The following is a 24093-nucleotide window of genomic DNA, read 5'->3' as shown; positions in this document are numbered from 1 at the left end:
GTCTGAACCAGCCAATCCTTCCCTCTTACCTATGTTATTTATATTTTAATACCATAATTTAATTAATATCATGGTTTAAATTAGCAACCGAGCTGTGGTGGCACAGTGGTTAGAATGCAGTACTACAGACTACTTCTGCTGACAGACTGCTGTCAGCAGTTCAGTTCTTACTGGCTCAAGGTTGACTCAGCCTTCCATCCTTTCGAGGTTGGTAAAATGAGGACCCAGATTGTTTGGGGGCAATAGACTGACTCTGTAAACCACTTAAAGAGGATTGTAAAGCACTGTGAAGTGATACATAAGTCTAAGTGCTATTGCTATTAGCTGCAAAAGCCATTATAGATTTGGACTACAGAAGAAAAAGTCTGCTCAACCTTCCCCACATGATTATCTCTTCTACATCTCAGTGGACCATCGTTCTCATCATTCTCAGTCAGCTTGGCCACCTGAACCCTAACAAGGCCTTTTAGGGAAGGCGGAAGTTTTGGGTGGAGGGCCTATTTCACTGGGATTTGCCAATTCAGATATTTTACGATGTTTCCCACATCAGAAGAACAGTTTTAAACCAGTTTTCAATATTATTGTTTTTTATTTGGATGAGAAAAGAGGGCTCAGGTTCCAGGAGTTACTGAACTACATGATTTTTGGGAAGAAGAATTTGACAAGAAAGGTGGAGAGTACTTACCAAAAAAAAAGTCAGTGCTTTTGACAAGAAAGGTGGAGAGTACTTACCAAAAAAAAGTCAGTCCTTCCTAGAAGCTTGGTGTCTCTAAAGCCAATGCTAACATGCTTAATTTATTTGGAGACTAAATGAGAAGTGAAACAATACAATGAACACCAACTCAGAAAGCTCAAACTGCCCAAGGAGCTGCTGATACAGTTCTACAGAGGAATTATTGATTCTATCATCTGCACCTCTATAACTGTCTGGTTTGGTTCTGCAACCCAATAAGACACACAGAGAGACTTCAGAGAATAAGTAGGACAGCAGAAAAAATAATTACTACCAACCTGCCTTCCATCGAGGACCTGTATACTGCACGAGTCAAAAAGTGGGCTGTGAAAATATTTACAGACCCCTCACATCCCGGACATAAACTGTTTCAACTCCTTCCCTCAAAATGACGCTATAGAGCACTGCACACCAGAACAACTAGACACAAGAACAGTTTTTTCCCAAACGCCATCACTCTGCTAAACAAATAATTCCCTCAACACTGTTCAACTATTTACAAAGTGTACACTACTATTACTGTTAATCTTCTCATCACTCCTTATCACCCATCCCCTCCCACTTGTGATTGTAGGACTGTAACTTTGTTGCTTGTATCCTTATGATTTATATTGACTGTTTCCTAGTATGATTTGATTGTTGATTGTACCCTATAAGTGTTGTACATTATGATTCTTGATTCTTAATGAATGTACCTTTTCTTTATGTATACTGAGAGTATTTACACCAAGACAAATTCCTTGTGTGTCCAATCACACTTGGCCAATAAAGTATTCTATTCTATTCTATTCTATTCTATTCTATTCTATTCCATTCCATTCCATTCCATTCCATTCCATTCCATTCCATTCTATTCTATTCTATAGAACAAATAAAGCAAATTAAGGATAGAATTGTGAAACATAGAGGAATGTAGTGCTTCATTTGGCATTTCCAGAACAAGGATTCCTTTTTAGACTTCATCCATAGCTCTGTTGAGACCAAGCAACATGGAGAATAGATTAGAAAATAAATTAAAGATCTTTACTATCAGTTTTTTTCCCCAGGCAGAGAAAAGTATAGTGTCAAGAGGGAATTTTGTCAGCCAATATTTTAGGTGGCAGATTCTCCTTTGGGCTGCTACAGAGAAGAACCCTAATTCTATCTTAAAGGAAGGTGTTTGGGATTTGCAATAGAGCTCTAAGTAATATTAACTAGCTTCAAAGTAAAACAATGCAAAACTGAGCCCTGAACAACAAAAGGCTCAGAATTTTTTTTCTTTAAATAGCTTGATTGCAGCAGAAACCAAAATATTCCCATTGCAGCTGGCAAAATGTAATAATTGCATTTACAGCCTTTTGAACTCAATCTGTGACCTCATAATTTTGATGTGTCCAGAGAATAGAAGAATTGATGAGACCAGCTAAGTATTTGGACATCTGTACTTGCTTGATTTGAAAACCATTAATTTCTCGCTCATACTGCCTATGTCTCTTAGCAATTTCATTTTGGAGTTATTTAATTTTCAGTCCCTTGGCCTGACATTATTTTCCTGATACCTGGGTGGAATGACAAAGGCTACCTTAGTTTAAAGAAAGAATTGTCATATCATTTGTGTAAAGAAGCATGAAGTTAAAACATGATTTAGCACAGGAGGTAAATGGACATTTAGAGAGAGCCTGTATGAGTTCATTAGCACAGAAGTTTATTGGAGGGGACTAAGGCTACAATCTTGTTTATCCTACTTTTGCATTGGTATTGGGCTGTCGAGGTGGCATTGGAATCAGAGTCCCATTTAATTTGTATACAGGCATCCTTCTGAACTTGAAATAACTTCTTCCCCAGACAGTGACCACTTCCTGCTTCTATAAAGCCATAAAGTTCTGGGTCTTTCAAGAGATTCTGGAGTAAGTGTTCTGTTGCATGATGAGAGATGGATGTAGGAAATGATCAGATTGAGCCTGATGGAGGGGTCAAATATGTTATAAGTCACAAATCCCTGCGGTCCTGCAAGAGATTTAAGTTCAGCCCACCTTGAATGTCTCTCCTCTCTCCATACATTTCCCTTAACAGCCAGTTGATTCTTGTAGAGAGCTTAAACTTGCAATAAATTTTAATACTCATTTGAACTACCTGAATCTCCTGGAAAGCTTGACATGTTTTTGTTATTTCTCCTCTTCAATATATATCGCATATTTTTTTACTTATTCTATTCCATTGTTTTTAGTTATTTTTACCTGATTGTGATTAAAAAATACTTAGGGTCATGTTGGGATTGAAATGGCATATATTAATGGGTTAATAAATACTATACTGTTCCATGGGCATGGAGTCAAAATGATATTTTCTGAATGTGGCTCCATAACCCTCAAGATAAGTGATCCAAGATAGGTGCCATGGCAATTTTGTGGTTTTTATTTTTATTTTTATGAAGCATTACTGCTCTAAAGAGTTTATTGAGCTAGCAAGAGATGCTTGTAAAACCTTTGGTGAAAGCACATGCAAGGCCATTCCAAACATATTCCATCATTGTTCAAACAATTTGAACATTTGAGAGTGCTTATATCAATCATAAATAGTGGCTGCTGATAGATCTCCTTTATGTGTGGAGCAACACAGCTAATTTCAGTTCTGTAATACCTCCAATTATCTTAAAAGCTAGTGTTTCAGCATAATTCTGGACAGCTTGTCAGTATTCATTAACTTAGTCGCAGATGTTACTTGGGTGGAGAGAAAGCTATGGTTATTATCCTTAGGTTGCCCTTATCATACTTGTGATCTGGGAAGCTTGATTTTCATGCCTGTAGTTTTGATTGATGAAACATGAAATAGTCCTTCCAATTCAGTAATGCTATTACATTATTAATAGAGACCTAGGGAATGATGTTTGGTTTTTTAAAGCTATAGAAGCCATCTCCTAAATTATCTGAGAGTCATTGCTAATAATTGCATTTTCATGTTGGTTGCAGCTTCTTGTTGGGAAATTGTACATGCTAGGGTTATTGTGAACAGTTCCTGCTGTCAGAGAGGAACTGGAAACAAAATAGAATAGAATAGAATTCTTTATTGGCCAAGTGTGATTGGACACACAAGGAATTTGTCTTGGTGCAAATGCTCTCAGTGTACATAAAAGAAAAGATACATTCATCAAGAGTCAAGAATCATAAGGCACAACACTTAATAATAGTCATAGGGTACAATAAGCAATCAAATCATACTAGGAAACAGTCAATATAAATCGTAAGGATACAAGCAACAAGGTTACAGTCATACAGTCATAAGTGGGAGGAGATGGGTGAAAGGAAGGATGGGAGGATTAATAATAATAGTAATAGTAGTGCAGACTTTGTAAATTGTTGGACAGCGTTGCAGGAATTATTTGTTTAGCAGAGTGATGTCTTTTGGGAAAAATTGTTCTTGTGTCTAGTTGTTCTGGTATGCAGTGCCCTATAGCATCATTTTGAGGGTAGAAGTTGAAGCAGTTTATGTCCGGGATGTGAGGGGCTGTAGATATTTTCACAGCCCCCTTTTTGACTTGTGCATTATACAGGTCCTCAATGGAAGGCAGGTTGATAGCAATTGTTTTTTATGCAGTCCTAATTACTCTCTGAAGTCTGTGTCTGTCTTGTTGGATTGCAGAACCAAATCAGAGGTGCAGATGACAGACTCAATCTTTGCAATTGAGAAGTCAGGAGTAAAGTTTCAGCAAAGATGTTTCCCAATCTGATAGATTCTGTACTATTCAATCAGGGGTTCAGTCCTGTTTCATTTATGTCCCGGAAGAGAAGGTTTGGTTTGGTTTTGATATATATATATATATTTCAAAATTTGAAAACAAAAGTTCTTCACGCCTTGTGCATAAGAACAGGAGAATTAAGCTATCTCAAGGCAGAAGAAATGTAGGCTGATTTGTCCATCTTTAAACAGCATAGCCCCCAACTGTGAATGTATAACTTCAAAAATTAGGGGAAAAAACGCAGAGTATTCACTTGTTTACTCATTGTATTGAGTGTCTGCTCTGTTTTACCAATTTTAGAGGCAACCTGAAAACCCTCTGGATTCTAATAATCAGCACAGGTACTTTTCTCCAACTGTGTGTTGCATTTTCTTCCAACTGATATAAATTTTGAACAAGATCTCAGTAGGTAGAGGATGATGTATGTAGAATACTTATGGAAGCAATTGAGAAAGAAGCTAATAATGTCAATAACCACAGGAAAACCACTTCAGACACAGCAAGATTTTTTCCCTTAGTAGTAGTGCTGGTTTTTAAATAAATCTGCAGTAGTCTGGCTCATAGATGTAGATGTTCTAATTTATCAGGGGATGGAACAGAATGCCTTGTTCCACTTTGCTGTTATTTCTGATGACTTCAGAAGTCTAAGTACTAATCAAATCTAACCCTATTTAGATTTCTAGTGTTAATCTTCTGAAGTCATCTGATGACTGTCTGCTGTGCTAAATAGCCAGCTTCTGGTGCAGCCCATCAAGTGGGACAAAGCTGCCTCCTCATGAGTAATCAGGCTGACCTTCTCTGCTCCTGCCTTTTCTCCGTCCTATGTGTTCTTGGATCAGTGCAGAATGCAGCTCCTCTTCCTCATCACTGACTGGCTGCAACTGCATGCTTTCCCCACTTAGAGCCTCAGGACTGTTCTGCTTGCAGCTACGCTTCAGCCAATTCCCTCACAGCTGGCTGCTCAGGGCTGTCAATCAACTCAGCTCTTGACATGCCAGGAACTGGTTCATCCTCCCCCAGCTGACATCTAGAGAGGTATCTGGGGAAGAGACTAGGGAAGTCATTACATCCAGAGAGCTGCAAGGTCAGATGGAGTTGTCAACTGGTCTCTTAGTCAAAGTCCACCACCTTAACTGTCATGCTACAATGGACCTTGTTTTTCCTCTGCTTGTTGTCTTGCAAGGAATACTCTAGAAATGCCAGATGCAATTGTTACTACATTTTGGAGAAGGAGGCCTTTTTTTCTGGAGGAGAAGTCTATCACTGAACATGTATTACTTCCCATAAGAAGCAGGTTTGTTTTCAAAAAATTGCCAGAATTTCATCAGATTCTAGCTATTTTGTGAAATTTCATAGAACTTGAGGAAGATTACAGAAATCACACAAAATGGCTTATTTGCAAGAAAGTGTGTTTTAAAAAGAAGTCATGAAATGTAACTTTACAAAGTGGATTGGACAGCTCTGCTGTCTCCATTAGAAAAATTCTGGCATATTTTTTTAAAAAAGTGTTAGGATCCAGGGTTCCTAGCCAGCCAATTTTCTTTATTATGTCCTAAACAACTCTGGTGTTGTTCAAATCTACCATTCTGTTACTCTATCAGAGGTGTGGAATTATGGCTCTTTCATGACTTGTGGGCTTCAGCTCCCAGAATTCCTAAGCCAGCCACACTGGTTCAGGAATTCTGGGAGTTGAAGTCCATAAATCATAAAAGGGCCATAGTTCCCCACTCCTGTTCTACATGATACTTTCAGCCATTTGCATCACTCAAATACAAAACCAGATACAAAACTGGGAGACTAATATGCAGTTTTGAAAAAAGAAAATACTATTTAGATGTAAATACCCTTACAATTTTTAATCCTTAAACATTGGTAATGAATGCCTCATGTGTTGGACTCTTAATCATGCCTGGCAGCATGAAACACTGGTGTTGCTGGTGACATTAATAAATGTATAATCAAGCATACAACACTACGTTGTGTGGCCCAATTTAGCTCAAGTTGCAGCCCCTTTCTCTGCAAAAGACTGTCTCCCATTAATCATAGAGAAGCACAATTACAAATAATAGCAAATAACATTCAGACAGACAGGGAACATCAGGCAATCTTAGCCATTTGGAAATGCATTTCTATTAATGTTTTGTCCTGTTTTTATCCCCCACTGATCTTAGCCTGAGATTACAGAGATAAAAACTGCTGGTATATTCTAGGTTATGGTAATGATTCAGTCATGTGTGAAAGTTAGTTCACACCAAGTATGGTGAGTTTTCCTCTCTTCTTCCTGTCTCCAGCACACTGTGAGAAGAGATCAGAAGTTTATATTTATGTTTTGAAATCAATTTCTATCAGGGTTATTCCAGAGGCTAATTTTATTTTGTCCTAAAATATAATCTGGTCCCTGAGCACTTGATTTAGTGTGTTGTATGAATTTTGTAAATTGTAATTTACTATTTAATGTGATGTAGAAAAACAGTCAATTATTACTTTTTTTATATCACCTCTAACCATACTAGGGCTTAATATGTACGAGCCCAGGTTTGCAGTTTATCAAACCATGATTTTATAAATGAACCATGGCTTGGCATAAAACTCAATCTTGAACCCAGGCAAGCCAATTCCAGATTGCTTCCTCTATCAGGATTAAGATCAACTTTGCTCAACTTTTTTTTTGTCAATCATGTACAAGATAACAAGTATAGGTATGAATATAAACAAAGGAAGTAAATACAGATAAATTGGGACAATAAGACAGGAATGGTAGGCACACTGGTGTGCTTATGCACACCCCCCTTTAAGGGCCTCTTAAGAATGGGGTGAGGACAGTTTTTCTTTTGACTGTATGCAGATATTTAGCACCAGTTGGGAATTTTATAACTGCCTAACTTGGCTGGCTGTTTTTTTCTTCAGCGGGAACTTTGTAGCTTAGCTTGAGAATGTGTTTTCTCCAATCTCTTACTCTGTAGTTATTTTGGAGTAAAAACTTCAGATTTCCCAGTCAATGTGACCATGGGTAGCTAGAATGCTAAAACAGGTAATCTCACCATTGTAAAAAGTTAGCTTCAGATTAAGGTCAGTTTTTTATTCATATAAAAACAAGAAACTGAGGTTCATTGAAAAATAGAAGCAAAGATTGAGGTGGAAAAAGAGGAGGAGAAGGCAAGGAGTCCCAAAACAATGGCCTTTTGCACAAAGGTGAAGCTTTTTGTCAAATATAATGAGAAAAGTTTCATACTCCCTCAGTTTAAAATAAGCACTGTCCATTCCAGATTTTTTGATTTTGTTCCAGTGACAGGCAATGCAGTCTTAATGGTTTTTATGCTCATTGGCATTTTCACCTAATTATATGTAGAGAAAGCACATGATGAAGGTGTGGGACATTTTTAGACATTGTGGTGTTGCAGATTCTGGGACATGAGCCTTACAGACCTCTCTCTCTTAAAACTAGACCTGAGTTGGAAGTTATATTAAAATTTGAGGCAGTTAGAATCTGATGCATGACACTCAAGCACAACTGAGCATCTAATTTGTCCCTGTTGCAAGATGTGATGAAATGTCCTCATTAAGTAAGGTCTGAACTTGTAGCTGCGTCAAGGTGTTAAATATTTCAGTGCATACCAGGAAGCCATGACTGGAGATAGGACATTGTTATAAACTCCGCAAGGAAAATAGCTTTCTATAAGGTTCTCAGGAGAAAATATGCTAGTTCTTCTGATCTCATGACTGAAGAAATGCCATCTTTTCTTTCCATGTTGCTTCTTATTTAAACCAATTTGGTATTGGCTTTTTGCTGCCATAGATTTCTTAAGAAAGTGGGGACTATTGTGAGGATGTAATAAGAAGGGTTATCCCATGTCTGGAATTTCCCATATAAAGTCTAGTTTTAGAACATCCCAGCCAGCTGGAATCTTAAAAGAGCTAAAAGTTCAGGGATGCATTCATGTTGAAAGAGGCTACAAGAGCCTTGAAGAGAGAAAAGGTTGAGGGGACAGTGATTGAAGGAACAGCAAAACATAAGCAAGAAGAGACAGTGCCATACTGTGCTACTCCTGATTGACTGTGCTACTTACTAAGAGGAAAGACAGGTGAGTAGCCATAATTATTGCTGTAAGCAGAGCTGCTTTTGTTTGTTCTCCTTGGTGCCAAGATAGGATACCTCAACTGTCCACATTTCCCCTTATATATCCAAGCCTTCCTCTTTCTTTGTTTATGTGCATCCCCTACTCTTCCTTTCTTACCATCTCCCATGTTCCTGTTCTTAGTTGTTATTTTTTTGCATCCAGCTCTTGCTTCTTGCTTCTTTCTTCACCCAGAATAAAGTTTGAAAAAGCTAACCTATGTAAAAAAAATGTATTCTATTTTTCCCACAATATTAAGCATGATTCATTAAATAGAGACTATTGCCAATATCCAGAGAGTCAAGATCTAGATTAATTCTGTAATGAGAAATTACATTTTGGTTGGGTTCAGCAGGTAAAAACACACAGACAAACTTGCATACAATCTGATACCCTCCCTCAAAACAATGAATCTGCAACATCCAGAATTGCATTGCCAAGTTAAGGAAAGTTTCATAGATCACGCCATGCATAAACATAATGAACTATAAGCTGGGGTTCAAGAAAAGGTTCGGATGATTCACAGAGAAGGGTCTAAATCAGGGCTGTCAAACTGGCGGGCCATGGGCCGGATGTGTTATGCATAGGCCATGTCCATCCCTGCTCTGCGAAGGGGAAAAACATCACAAAACATCATGTTTGACACCCATGGTCTAAATTATATTAGAAGAGGGGGCTTAAGGTCTTCACACATAAACTGATGTTGCAGACCTAATTACTTTGTGAAAGCTTTCATTCTTGTGATCTACATTGCTTCACTTTTGACAGAAAAGGATCAAAACTTGTATGTGTAACCTCATTAACATATTAACTGGTACGTTTGCAGGGGTGGGATTCAACAATTCCAACAGTTTGTTGCCCGGTTGCTGGGTAGGCATGACCATGTTTTCTAGATTTCTGGTATTTCTGGGAGGGGCATTTTTCACCCTCCCAAGGGTCTGGAGGCTTCCCCAGGCCTCTGGGAGGGTGAAAACGGCCTCCCCTGGGCTCTGGAGATCCTCCAGACGCTGGAAACAGGCCCATTTCTGAACTTCTGGAAGGCCCATTTTTCCCCCACCCAGAGCCTCCGCATGGACCCTGCACTTACCTCTATCAAAAATGGGCCACATGGAGACTCCTGGGAGGTGGGGCTGAGGTGGGCAGGGCCAGCCGGTTGGTCTAAATACCAGTTCGGCAAACCAGATGTAACTTTAACATCCGGCTCGTCTGAACCAGTGCGAACCAATAGAATCCGTGCATAAGTGCATAGTCGTGCCTACCATCCCTGTCCTATTGTCTCCATTTATTCGTACCTATTTCCTTTCTTCTTACTCATGTTTATACTTATACCTATTATCTTGTAAGGGATTGACAAATCAAATAAATAAATAAAACCCCATCCCTGAATGTTTGGGAAGATATGGATTTGTATTCTTTCAGTGCACAAAAACAATGGTTCCTAAGAGGTTCAGTGTTTAATAGATGAATCTTCAGTCTTGATCACTTGCTTTCTGAAAGGCAAGAGGGAACCATCTCTCTCTCCAAGGTTTAGCACAGAGTTGTACGTATGTTCCTGCTGAGCTCCAAGCTGACTGGTTGGGTCAGAAAGGAATGTACTATATGCTGATGCAGTTTTCTATACCTTTTAAGAACTTCATGTGTTGTCCTAGTGACCTGGAGTACCTTGCACAGTTTTAGCTGATGTGTCTGCTACACTCAGAAATACTACAGCTATAGTGATTTGTGATCTAAATAGAAGACCATTCTGTGTGAGTCAACTCTAGGACATGATTTGGAAACTCCTAGATTGTAGACTAGATACAGATAGTCCTCGACCTACAACCCCAATTGGTCCCAAAATTTCTGTTGCTAAGTGAAGCATTTGTTAAGTGAGTTTTGCCCCATTTTACGACCTTACTTGCCACGGTTGTTTAGTGAATCACTGCAGATGTTAAGTTAGTAACCCGGTTGTTAAGTGAATCTGGCTTCCCCATTGACTTTGCTTGTCAGAAGGTCAGAAAAGGTGGTCACATGATCCTGGGACATTGCAATCATCATAAATATGAGTTAGTTGCCAAGCATCTGAATTTTGATCACGTGACCATGGAGATGCTGCAACGGTTGTGTGAAAAAATGGTCATAAGTCCCTTTTTTCAGTGCCGTTGTAACTTCAAAGGGTCACTAAATGAACTGTTGTAAGTCGAGGACTACCTGTATTTAATGTCTCATATCACACCAATCCTGAAAATTCATATCACACCAATCCTGAAAATTGCACAATGTTTGTCAATTCATTGTTGGACCAGTTTAGAACAGTGTGCTCTTCTGCAAGTCATAAATTGCCTAAAAATTAGATATCAAAGCTTCCCCCTGTCCCAAAATCAATCAGACAGCAGCTCTTTTGACATTTCTGCCTCTAGCTATGACCAAGCTAATGTGTGCAGCATTTATGACTTGATGGTAGCCAATGAAGCAAGTAGTAGTTCTCATTTCATCTTTTTTTTCCACTATTGGTTGTAATGGTTTTTATTGATGGTTTTTGTTGACTGCTTGTACGCTGTTATTAAGAACGTGGTGCGAATGGAAATGAACATAAAATAATAGATAATGCAATTCCTGCTTCTTTGGTGGAAAGAAAAAAAAATATTTCTATATGTTTATGACTTAGGACTAATTAACATGTGCAGCCATTTGAGGAAGAGGATTTCTGAAGCCATGAAGCTTAATTAGAGATTCAGCCTTGGAATATTTTGTGTTCTGCACTCTTTTTTATATGTTAGGAAGAAAACACTGCATACTGGGGAGCAAATTTGCTGCTAAGTGCTAGTTTTCATAATCTATCAAAATTTGTACGGTTTTCAGTTATTTCAAATGTAATGGAAATGGAGGGTTATTTTGTATGGGATTGAGAATATTTAATTGAACCTTTCATTGGTAGATGTCTATGGAGATTCTCAGTCATCCCGATCATGGCAAAGGTGCTTTTTCAAGAAGCAACTGGACTTTCTGGTTTTTCTTTGAAGAAGTTTCACTTCTCATCCAAGAAGCTTCTTCAGCTCTGACAGGATAGTGGGAAATGGAACATACATACAACATATGTGCACACTTCCAACCCAAAATACACTAAGGCAAAAGCAAGTCCACCCCAAGGATAAAACACCCTGACACAAATTGAGCAACATGATATATGCAGTACAATGCAGTGAGCCATGCACAAATCTGTACATTGGGGAAACAAAACAACCACTTCATAAACGCATGGCATAACATAGCAGAACAAACCCATCAGGACTAGATTCAGCAGTCCATCTGCATTTAAAAGACAAAGGCCACTTTTTTGGGGGGGAAAGTCCACATTTTGGACAGAGATAACTGTTGAGGTAATTCCCCGTTAGGAGAATGAGCGCATACAGGGAGACGTATAGAGAGTAGTGTTTGAATAATACACACACAGCACACAGATGCACTGTACAGTAAATGTAGGGTTTTACTTTCAATAAAGGTTTAAGCAAAATTCAAGATAAGCAGTCCAAAGTCATTCACAGGTAAGATCAGTCAGTTTTCAGTCCAGGGATAATCCAATAACAAAGTCCAGTATCATAAACAGTTCAGTATCAGACTTACATCAAATCCATGAATATCAGTCAATTATGAGAAACGGCAATATTCTCCAACAGAAGGAAACAGAGACTGAGACTCTCTTCTGAGACTAAGACTAAAACTAAACAACCCAGGTTTCTGGATCCATCTTAATGCCATTTGAGAAACCACACCCAATTATACCTCCAGGACTCTCTTAAAGATACAGTATTAAAATGTCTATCCTGGTTTATATATTTCCAACCCAAATACCTGTTAGGTGACTTATATTCCTAACAATAACCACTGATTTGAAAGAGGAGTTAAAGGGGCCATTATGTCAACATTGAACAGCCTCTCTCAACAGAAGGGGAGGGATATGACATCATCTATCTCCAATCTACAACACAGTCTTTTCAACAGTTCCAAGAAACCCATTTGCGCTACTCAAGTGACTCTGACAACACAGATAAACTTCCAGATGGCCTTAACAACCTGCTAAAAGAATGCAGATGACCAGCTGTCTGCAAGGAGTATAAATCCTTCCATTCCCCACCATCCAGTCAGAACTAAAGAAACTTCTTGAATGAGAAGTGAAACATCTTCAAAGAAAAATCAGAAAGTCCAATTGCCTCTTGAAAAAAACACCTTTGGGACTTTCATTGGTAGGATGCCAAATGAATTGACCAGTTATACAGTGTAATCAAAAGGATTTTTTGTGAACCCTGTAATAGTCTGCAACCCCCACCTAATGTCTATGTTTCAATTTAAATGTCAAAAGTGTGGAGGAAGATCTCCCATTGGGATTTTACAGATCAGAAAACTGGATGAACTCGGAAGTCTGCAGTGTGAAAAAGAACTGTCTAATTAAAACCACCCACTCTTTAACATCACAACCAGGAAACCAGAGCAAAATCTTCACTAAATGAAATTTGAAATCAAGTTGGGTAGAAGGATAGGAAAACCAGATACAGAAACATGCTTTTCACAATCTTGTATGGGGGAGTTTGGAACAAGAGTTACATATTTTAGACTTTTAGGAGGCTTTTACTGTAGGCATGTAAATGCTCAGATATTTGAGTGCCCTACCTCCAAACTGAATGCATATTTTGTCTGCATTTCCTTGGCATGTTTCTTCAAGTACTTTGAATCATGATTTAAGCAAGTCAACATTCTAAGATCATGAGATACAGATACACCTGAAACATGAATTTGTTACACTGGCTGATTTTGTTCAATATCCTAGGCTAAAACTTGTGGTTCAGGATGTCATTCCAATGTATTCTACAATCATTTCATTGTGCACATTTACACAGTAAACCGAGAGTAAGCAACCTGATGGCCTTTCAATGCTTTGCACTATCATCCCAGTAGTTTCCAAGATCTCATGATGCTGTCTGGGGCTGATGGGATTTGAAATTTGAAACGTCTGGGTGCTTGATTACAGCTTGTATATATTGGGCATATTAGTAATAGCAATAACACTTAAGACTTATATACTTCTTTACAGTGCTTTACAGCCATTTTTAAGTGGTTTACAGAGTCAGCATATTGCCCCCAACAATCTGGGTCCTCATTTCACCAACCCCAGAAGGATGGAAGTCTGAGTCAATCTTGAACTGGTTAGGAGCGAACTGCTGACAGTCAGTAGAGTTAGCAATCCTGCATTCTAACTACTGTACCACCACAGCTCTTATATTATATTAAATAATTCATGTTTAGTATAATTGAGAATGTCCTAGTAATTCATTAATTTAAACTCTACAATTTTGCTATTAAAATTTGTTCTTTTCATCTTTATTCTGAGTGTGTCAAAATCAGAAAACCATACATTTCCTGCTACTGACTGAGGTCTATAACAATTCACTGTGGCCAACTCACCACAGCCAACTCATCGTGGCTAACTTGTTGCAGGACAAGAGTTACACTAATATCAAAGAAACGGTGGAATAAAATCACTAAAGAAAGGATGCAAAAGTAGGGACAGAATAAAATGTTAATGACAAAAATTATATATATAAAATTTAAAATTTAAATTGTTCTGTGGCAAAATATCCCATAGTGACTTAGCCATGGTCAATTGGCCACAGCGAATTGGCTATGGTGAGTTGGCTGTGGCGAGTTGATCCATTCCAACTGACAGCAATAGATAGCACACATTCTTTATGGTAGAAGTTATAAAGACATTTCACAGGCATGCTTTGCTTGATCTACTCCATTGCTAACAAACCAAAGCCAGAGTCTGTTCTGTAATAATACAGAAGGACAATCATGTTACATTCATGATCATTAGCAGCATTGATATCCAATATATCCAAGACAAATGATCAGTTTGTTGGGAGAGAAAATGTCTTCATATTTCTAAATCTTAAAAACAGCTAATCTTTTTAAAAACATGGTATTTGTTAACTATAGTAACCACATTTTTAAAATTCTCTCTCTATATATATGGAGGGTATATATGTATAGTGCATACTGTATACATAGGCATTGCATTTGCAGAACTAAATGAACAAATTTCTTAAGGAATTTGAATGTTGATATTATACCAACTCATGTCTCTTCCATGATACATTGGACAATAGCAATAGCTATAGCATTTAGACTTATTTACCGCTTTACAGTCCTTTACAGCCTGGTCTCTAAGGAGTTTACAGAGTCAGCCTCTTTCCCCCAACAATCTGGGTCCTCATTTTACCCACCTCAGAAGGATGGAAGGTTGAGTCAACCTTGAGCCTGGTGAGATTTGAACTGCCAAATTGCAAGCAGCTGGCATGCAGCAAAAGCAGTTTGCAGTACTGCACTCTAACCACTGTGCCACCGAGGCTCAATAATCACTGTTATTCCACAAAACATGGTCGTCTTTTTCTACAATGGCTTGTGACTGATGAGGCAACACAGGAGAAAGGAATAGGTGGCATATCTAAAGGAAATATATTCTTTAATTCCATTTTTATTGTAGGCAGGGTCATGTGAGGATGAATCTGGTAACAGTTTTTTTCCAATTGACACATTTTATGAAAATGCATATATTTTTGTAATAATAACTCAGTAATGTGCATGCTAACGTATGTAAATCAGAAATGGTCCTACCAGACTCCTCCTGATTTAAAGCCATTTTCAGTTTTCTTGAAGAAGAAAAGTTAACTTGGACTGTTTAACATTGAACACAGATAATATTTCTGAATCACATTGATTTGATTAATTGTATGACTAAATGCTCTGTAGGTGAAACCCCATGTAGTCTTTTAATTATGTTGTCCTTTGGTTCAGGTCTTTAATTATATTCATCTGAAATAAATTATAAATTGTATGGCTCTTTGTCTCCGATATCTGCATCAAGTTTTTGTCTGTGGGTTTGTCATATCTTTCGAAAACTCCTCAAAGAATTTTCAATCCTTGGTGTTCCCTGAGTTTGGTGGTTTTCTTGCAGATGTTTCATTATCACACTAGGTAATATCATCAGTACTTAGTAATGAAACACCTGCAAGAAAATCACCAAACTCAGAGAACACCAAGGACCCCACAGTTCAAATCTGAGCTACAAATATTCTCTTTTGCCAATTTTCAATCTCTTTCTTCTTATATCACAGCAACTTTGAAAGATTTAGAATGTAGTATCTTTCTTAGGGTTTTCCTTGCTAACCATTACAGATCTAAAAAGATGTTTTAAGTATTACTAGCAGCAAACAACCCAGTTGCAATACAGAGGAAATACAACTTGTTGCAATACAGAGGAAAAATAGTTCTCATAACCTTAGTTATATATTTAGATTGAAATATATTATTTGAAGATGGTTTTAAAAAGATTATTTAACTTACTATACCAGGAACTCATCTGCAAGTAAACATACGTTATTTGTTAGTACTGCATCTAATAGCTCATTAGAATCTGCAACTAAAGATTTTTAAATCTATAATTGTTGCTTTTCAATGTTTTGCCAATGTCTCTGTTTACCCTGTAAAATTGTCCTCACTTCTCTAATTGCCTTTTTTAATGAACTATGGATTCCCACTCTTTTGAAGTTCATTTAAATTTCTAATCAGCGAATCCTAGTGTTATGGTGTGAAAAAAGGTCTTGTAATCCACAATGTAGAATATATAAATTATTCCATATTGATCAATGTATAAAAAGCAGAGTGTATCACCAGTATACTACATTTGTAAATCAAGAGTTTCTTATAAAGTATGGCATACTTGTAGGTTGTGAAGCATACAAATATTCTGCAAAAATGTGTTTGTCAGAACAAGGAGTCTCATTAACCAATTTCATTTAGGAAGTGAGTAAGATAAGATTTCAATTGTAATTTGTTGTTCACCCAGACTGGGTGTAAGGGAATTGATTCTGTGAAGTGTTATATATTACCAAAGATTCATCCTTCCACCAGGAGGTTCCAGATTTATGATTTAAGACAACAGAAAATTCTATATCAGTAACTCAAATAAAAAATGAACAGCATAAATTGGACTTCAGTGAAAAACAGCCAGAGTCTGGGTCCCGTTAAGACAATGGTTTTAACTTTCATAATGGAAGTACATTGTTAAACTTTGTGTATCATCAAACCATCAAGGTTTCTTGGCAATTTATCATTTTTAATGGCTTCTCAGAAAGGCTATGATGCAATCAAGGCTTTAGTCTTAGAATTTCAGTATATATTTAGGAGTCTTCTACATAAAGTTGATTTTTTTGTGTGTGAGCTTGTTACCCATATTTGAGAATGTTTGGTGTTTCCTATTCTATGTGATATACAGTTATATTCAGTACTCCATTTGTCATGCAAAATGGCAAAACATCGTATTGAAAATGGGGCAATGGGAAGAAATATGTGTTTTTATGTTTTACTTTAATCATAGAATGAAGAAGGTCTTACACCAGAAGGAAACACAAATCCAGCAGATCCAGAAAACGAGGCCTATGAAATGCCGCCTGAGGTAAATCTACTTCTGACATCTTCCCACAAAGTATTTCAGTAATGGTTGCCTAATTTAGAAGATGTGACACTGTCCATTTCTGTTTGAAATATAGGTAGTCCTCGACTTATGACCTCAACTGAGCCCAAATTTTTTGTTGCTGAGACATTTGTTAAGTGAATTTTGTTCCATTTTACCACTTTCCTTGCCACAGTTGTTAAATAAATCGTTGCAGTTGTTAAATTAGTAACATGGTTGTTAAATGAATCTTTGTTTCCCATTGACTATCCTTGTCAAAAGGTGATCAGGTGACCTGGGACATTACAACAGTCATAAATGTGAGTCAGTTCCCATCTGAATTTTGATCATGTAACCATGGGGATGCTGCAGTGGTGTAAGTATGAAAAACAGCCATAGATCATTTTTTTCAGTGCCATTTTGTAACTTCAAACAGTCACTAAATGAACTGTTATAAGTCGAGGACTACCTGTATCTTGGGAATAAACATATCTGGCATTTATTTATAGGGAACAAGCTGGTAAACCCTGAGATGGTGAATTCACCCTCAAGAAATTTTGAAATGGATGTTCAGGAGAAATGGATGTTGAGGAAAGCAAGTGGAGCTTTGATAAAAGTAGTGAAATTTCTAATCTCTGAAAGCTCATAAATTGTCATAATGACATTTACCGTCAAAATCAATCTATTTCTTGCTGTCAAAAGTTCTATTTGCATCAAAAGACAAGTGGGTAGAGAAATAGAAACAAGAAATGAATTGATTTTTTTAAAAAAAAATATGTGCATTATTATTCCGAGGTTCTATTTTAGGAATGCCAGTAACCTTTCTGCAAAAAAAGAAACAAAATAAGCTAAACATTTTGTAGACATCTTTACTACAATCACTCTGGCAACAACAAAAATTACTCAGCTATATGAAAAACATAACTATGGTAGAGCCAGTAGACAAAATACTTTAGAAGTTCTTGAATTACAATCCCTTCATTTGAGCCATTAACTATTCTGGATGGGGCTGACAGGAAATTGAAATCCAATAACAGTTTGAGAATCTTGTCTCAGCTTTATGCTACAAAATGCCCACCAAAGGCATTCCTTTGATCACAATCTCAAAAAACAACAACAACAACCACAACACAATTTCTAAAACATTAAATGTAGAAATATATATGCAACCCTACAACCCTAATTATGCCACACCTCAAAGCTGTTTTAAACGATAGATTTCAACAAAATGTTTTCACCTCTTCTTTCTTACAGCAATATTTTACGAAGATATCCTGTCTCCAAATACAAAATGAGAGATTTTAAGATTGTGAATGAGAGCATTTACAGCATTTTTCAAAGGACTAGCACCATTCAGGAGTGCATATTTATCATGCATAAAGACATTTATCTTTTTCCTCCTCTGTATAACTGACAGAGGCATATGGATCGGAGGGGGAGGGTTATTCCTGAAGGCAGACATTACATAAACGAAGCCGCATTTCTGAGGTCCCAAGATATGGCATTGTTTAATCAAAGGAACCTGAAAACGCTAGCCATGTTAGATCAAACCGACCAGGCAAATAGTAGGGGAGATAGGCGATCTGCAAAGCAACCAGGCTCCATGCCATGTAATTCTTTATAGGCAGCGACCCACATCTTGAATCATACCCACAAGTCAACACGCAATCTTACAAAATAGTGGCATTACCTGGGCATATGATGACTGCCCATGCTACTTCTTTCTGGAGCAGATGAAGTTTCCGGTTGGTCTTCAAGGGCAGGCCCATGTAGAATGCATGGCCATAGCCAAGAATAGAAGCAAGGATTTCCTCTTCAGGGAATGGATCACCAATAGATGGGATGGAGATATCATATTCAATCTTCTAGGCTCCTTTTTTTTAAAATATGTGTTCCTCTACTAGCCTATCTCAAAGAAATGAGAAAACCAAAAGGAATTTCAGGAAAAGGAATAAAGAACCTGATTACTTTCCTAGTAGAAAGCACAACTTGGACAGATTTTCTCATTCCAAGTTCCTTAGTATGCATGATATACCACACACACACACAAAATATACACACATAAACATAAGAGAGACAAACAACAAACACACACATTAAAAGAAATGAGTCTTGTTTCAGTCTATCCTAAATACCCCTCAGATGTGTCCACCTACACATTCTCTTCTCCACAGCTTACAAATCTTGTAGGAAACTTGATCTATCTCTGATACAAGGAATTATATTTCTTGAATCTACATCAGCCCCTTTTTGCAGATAATAATTTAGAGGTACCGAACTAAATCCTGACACAATGCAGTAGGAAACAAAGACAAAACATTGTTTTGGAGGTGGGTTGTTTTTTTCACCAGAAATTTCTCTTAGCAAGCCAATTCTATGTTCTCCTAAAGGCTCTACAAAGTTCAAGGGATGAGAATATATCTCAGGATGAAGACTAAACAGAAACAGGCCCCCATTACCTTTTATGCCACTGTTCTGAGATCTACTGAGAAGAGGTCTGTATTTTCAGATCTCTTGTTCTTGCAATCTTCCATCCATCTCAGATCTGACAATCTACCATTTAGTGACAACTACATTTTATTCTGAATTGAGATTTTCTCCTTCTTCTTTCTTTTCCAACAGGAAGAATACCAGGATTATGAACCAGAAGCTTGAATCTCCTCTCTTTCTTTCTTTCTTTCTCTCTCTTGCTACCTGTCAACGAAAACATCTTGTCCTGTACAAGTGCTGAGTTCCAATGTGTAAACTACTTTTTATAGTTTTTATAGTGTCTTGAAGTTTTCCATCCGCAGTGAATGGAGCATCTATAATTGTTTTCAGTTTCCATGTCTGTGACCAATCTCCGCCTGAAATGGAGCCTGGGTCCAAGAGCCATTGCTGTTGTCTGGATATTGTGGCTTCAAGTTCTTAACACCGAAAACAATTTAAAGAACACCTAAGTGTCTACTCCTTATTTAGAAAGCTGTAAATGTTTTATTGCTGGATCATTGGTAATTTAGTATCGTTTATGGTATGGAAGTTTTTAAAATGTTTTCTATGGTCATTCTTCGTTGTCTGAGAATGACCTCATTGTGAAAGTTGTTAATATATTTCTATACATATATACATATATGTAAAGTAACTCAGCATGAACTATGCACCTATAAATAAATATTAATTGTGAGATATTACTGTTTTGTGATAGGTTTTACTAACCTGTATCTGTAAATAAAGATGGCCAACTGGAAAAAATAAAATGCATTGACTGTTCAAAGAGGAACTACTAAATTGGCTCTGAATAATTTGTCCTTCCCATCCCAAAATGTTCTTCTTAAGGTAGCTTCACATACATATTAATAACTGTACAGGTTGACTGCTGTGAATAGAAACACAGGGAACTACAGGTAGTCCTCTACTTATTACCAGAATTTGAGCCCACCATTTCAGTTAAAAGACATGACAAGTCATCATATGACCACACCTGATTTCATGTCCTCTTTTGAGGCAATCATTAAGTGCATAAAGAGGCTATTAAATGCTCCTATTTTTCACTAATGGTATCCCACCACCACCCCAGAACCTAGAAGTGAAGATCAGTTTCTAGAAAAAAAAACCCAAACATAAGTTGCAATTATAGGATGCTGAAAGGGCCATAAATGCGGGCGGTTGCTAAGCACCCAAAATGTGGTCACATGACTACAGGGGAGGTCTGGATGTCAGAATTTCAAAGTGACCAATCGTAAATCAAGGGTTGCCTGTCTAACTAACGTTGGAACAAATCAAGACACCAGCTTGCTTTGGAGTCTACCATCTGCCCTTCTTAACTCCACTTCTCTTCCAAACAATATTCTGCAGGCTTATTATAGTTTTAAAAGCCTAAAGCCTTAGCTGAAAAAACAGCACGTGAAATGACAGCAGGGTAAATGACAATGTGTACCGGGTGTTTAATAGCTTTTGTAATATAAGATAAATGTTGGTAGAGGAGTTTATCAATAGTTTTTAATCATTGCTAGCCCAGCAGGGCGTTCATAATGACCTTTTCGTAGCATTAATCTCCTTCAAAGGGAGAATATAAATGAATCAGTTGGTGAAGAATTGGGGAGGATTATTGCCTTTACCGCTGTTTGTAACCAGTAAGTTTGGAAACATTTGGCTGATTACAGTAGAAGTCACAAATCATGATGTTAATGGCCCATCAGACTGATCCACAAGGGTTCTTCTTCAATGTGTGCTTAGTTAAGATGATTTATGCAAGTACACAACTTAGCTTATCATAAAAGTTTCATTGTTAGGAAATATCATTTTAATATTTTATAAAGCAGAATAGAAGTATACTCAGCTTTGGCCTGTTTCTACTTTAACACATTTTCTGGACACAAGAGTTGGCAAACTTAGTAACCACACAGCAAACATTCCCTTAAGCAAAGCATATGCAGAAAATAAAATGTATTTTGCCACCGACATGTTGGAAGATGTCATCAATTAATTATTTACTATGTGGTGCTACTGAATTGTCATTTTATTGCCTTTTCTTTTCAGCCAAGTGCCTTTGGAAAATATGAAACATTTATCCATGAGATGAGAGCAATGCTATCATTTTGTTACTTGAATCTTCCCCTTGTCCCCACACTTTTTAGCTAAACATCACCCAAACTATTCATGGTGCAAGATTATTTGCAGCCATGCTATTGGGTTCATGTGCCTTCTTGAAAACCTGCCCTCCCATGGCTGAAAAGTTTCCTGCCTATAGGTTTTTATGGTTGCCACGGTAACCCTCCGTGTGAGTGTGTGTGGATGTGTGGATATGAAGCGCATGAATAATATGCTGCATTTTAATGAAATTCTTCGAGAGTTGGCAACGCCTCTTTCCCAGATAAAAGAAATGTCTCTTTTTGTTTGATTACCTGCATATCTACAAAGACCAGCTGAGTTTGACCCCAGCAAATGAAACCCATACAATGATCAGATGAACAAGAACCAAAAGATACCTTGTCTTGCGATGTAGACTTTGAGTATCAGGCAATGCTGCCTGCAGAATAATACATGAGGTTGTCTAGGCAATGAATGAGATGCAGAAATATTGTTACTTACTCTCTGCTTTTGCCTGGATGGAGGCTACCTTTTTAGTAACTAGTAACAATGGATCAAGGGTGCATTCCATCATGTGGTAATCTGGTTGACTTTGCCACTTTGGGCAGATTGTTGCAAATCAGGAACTAACCACACCAGTAAGCCTTGTAATAAAACAGATTTAGATGACATTAAAGTCTGTCTAACAACCCTACACTGTTCCTGACCAATATACTTTCCTCCTTGATCAACCTATGGATATAAAAGTTGTTTTAATTTGAATCCTGGAACTGGCAGCATTTTGGAGATAATTTCATCCAATCTCTTGATCAAAGGAGGAGAGATAAGATAGCTTGCCACAGCCAGCCTTTACTTCATTTGAAAAAAATTATCACCCTCTCTTATATTATCATAAACCAACCACAGTCTGCTTCCTTACAATTTCTACACATTTTTAATCTAAAACACTGGTGCAGTAAAGAGCATGTCCACTCCCACACTGACTTGTTTACTGCATAAAATGGGTTCACACAATATGTTAAGTCATATATCATGGTTTCCATAATGCCTAGGTTGATGCATATTTAAAAAAAAAAGAGCTGTGGCGATACAGTGGTTAGAATGCAGCATTGCAGGCTAATTCTGCTGACTGCCAGCAGTTTGATACTGACCGGCTCAAAGTTGACTCCACCTTTCATCCTTCCAAGGTCAGCAATTTGGCTATATCATTTTTTTTTATTATTATTGTGGGCAATTCTATTTTAAGAATAAAAGAAAGCCTTTTGTGAATCATTTCCTTTCTTTAAAATAACAAAATATCATCCACTTAAAAGTAGATCCAGGCTATTTGGGTAAAACTACCTGGCATTTAAAAATATTTAAGAAGCTCTTCTGATATAAAAATGCCTGACAGATGGAAAAACTGTAGGTGGGAAGAACGCATGAGAGAACCAGAAAAGTAGGTCAGAGGAGAGCCATTACTTTTAAAAGAATTCCAGGGAGTAGAAAGGAAATATTAATATGAAGACAAAAAAATATGGTTGCCCTTTACAACTTGAGCACCATGAGATTGAAAACTTGAAACGTTGGGATTGTATGATTGGCTGTACATTTTTAAAATAACATCTGCCGTCTTCGGTCTGACTTAAGCATGGTATATAAAATCATACATTGCAATGTCCTACCTGTCAATAAATACAACCATAACAACACAAGAGCACACAATAGATACAAACTCAATGTTAACCGCACCAAACTTGATTGCAGGAAATACGACTTCAGCAATAGAGTGGTCAATGTCTGGAATACTCTACCCGACTCTGTAGTTTCTTCCCCAAACCCCAAAAACTTTAACCTTAGACTGTCTACTATTGACCTCACCCCTTTCCTAAGAGGTCTGTAGGGGGCGTGCATAAGCGCACCAACGTGCCTACCGTCCCTGTCCTATTGTTTCTCTTATTCTTCTTTTATTTTTCTTATATGTACCCATTTCATGTATTCACAACTATGTATACACTTATACTTACTATCTTGTAAACAATTGGCAAATCAAATAAATAAATAAATAAAATATATTCGCCAAAGTAACACAACAGGTTAGAATAGGGTCTCTCCATCTTAATAATTTAGCAACTTTAAGATGGGTGCCTAATTCAGTTCCGAGATTTTTCCAGCTAGCCTGTGGATTTCTGGGAGTTGAAGTCCATACATCTGAAAAGTTGCTAAGGTTGGGAAACAAAGGGTTAGAATCTTCACCACGATTTCATTTTGAATTTATCTGGATCAACTGTTGTTGGGTTGTTTGTTTTGATTAAGGAAGACCTGTCAGATCTGGCATCAAACTGCTTCAGCTTTGCTTCATTTTGATGTTAGCTTGTCATAAACTCTGGGAAATGGGGAATGGGAGGATATAGGGAGGGAGGATGATAGGAACCAGAGGTCCAACCAGAAGCAATGGTTGAGAGATCCAAGGGGACCAGACTGGGGAAGGAAT

The 24093-nt window shown here is 37.5% G+C and overlaps 1 protein-coding gene across 1 annotated transcript in view; it reads left to right on the top strand.

The window, feature by feature from the left end:
• Window positions 1-20310, top strand: part of SNCA (synuclein alpha) — a 46653-nt gene extending 26343 nt beyond the window's left edge. The window contains exons 5-6 of the mRNA XM_087962849.1: window positions 16977-17054; window positions 19674-20310. Coding sequence (XP_087818975.1) covers window positions 16977-17054; window positions 19674-19706 — 111 coding nt within the window. The 3' untranslated portion in view covers window positions 19707-20310. The remainder of the gene's footprint in view (window positions 1-16976; window positions 17055-19673) is intronic.
• The last annotated feature ends 3783 nt before the right edge of the window (window positions 20311-24093 follow it).

The sequence above is a fragment of the Notechis scutatus genome, chromosome 4 (genome assembly GCF_049901735.1).
Source record: "Notechis scutatus isolate UNSWTSFEM ecotype Mainland chromosome 4, rNotScu1.2, whole genome shotgun sequence".
NCBI classification, from domain to species: domain Eukaryota; kingdom Metazoa; phylum Chordata; class Lepidosauria; order Squamata; family Elapidae; genus Notechis; species Notechis scutatus.
The sequence above is the reverse complement of the archived record's forward strand: the minus strand, read 5'-3'. Positions and strand labels throughout refer to the sequence as shown.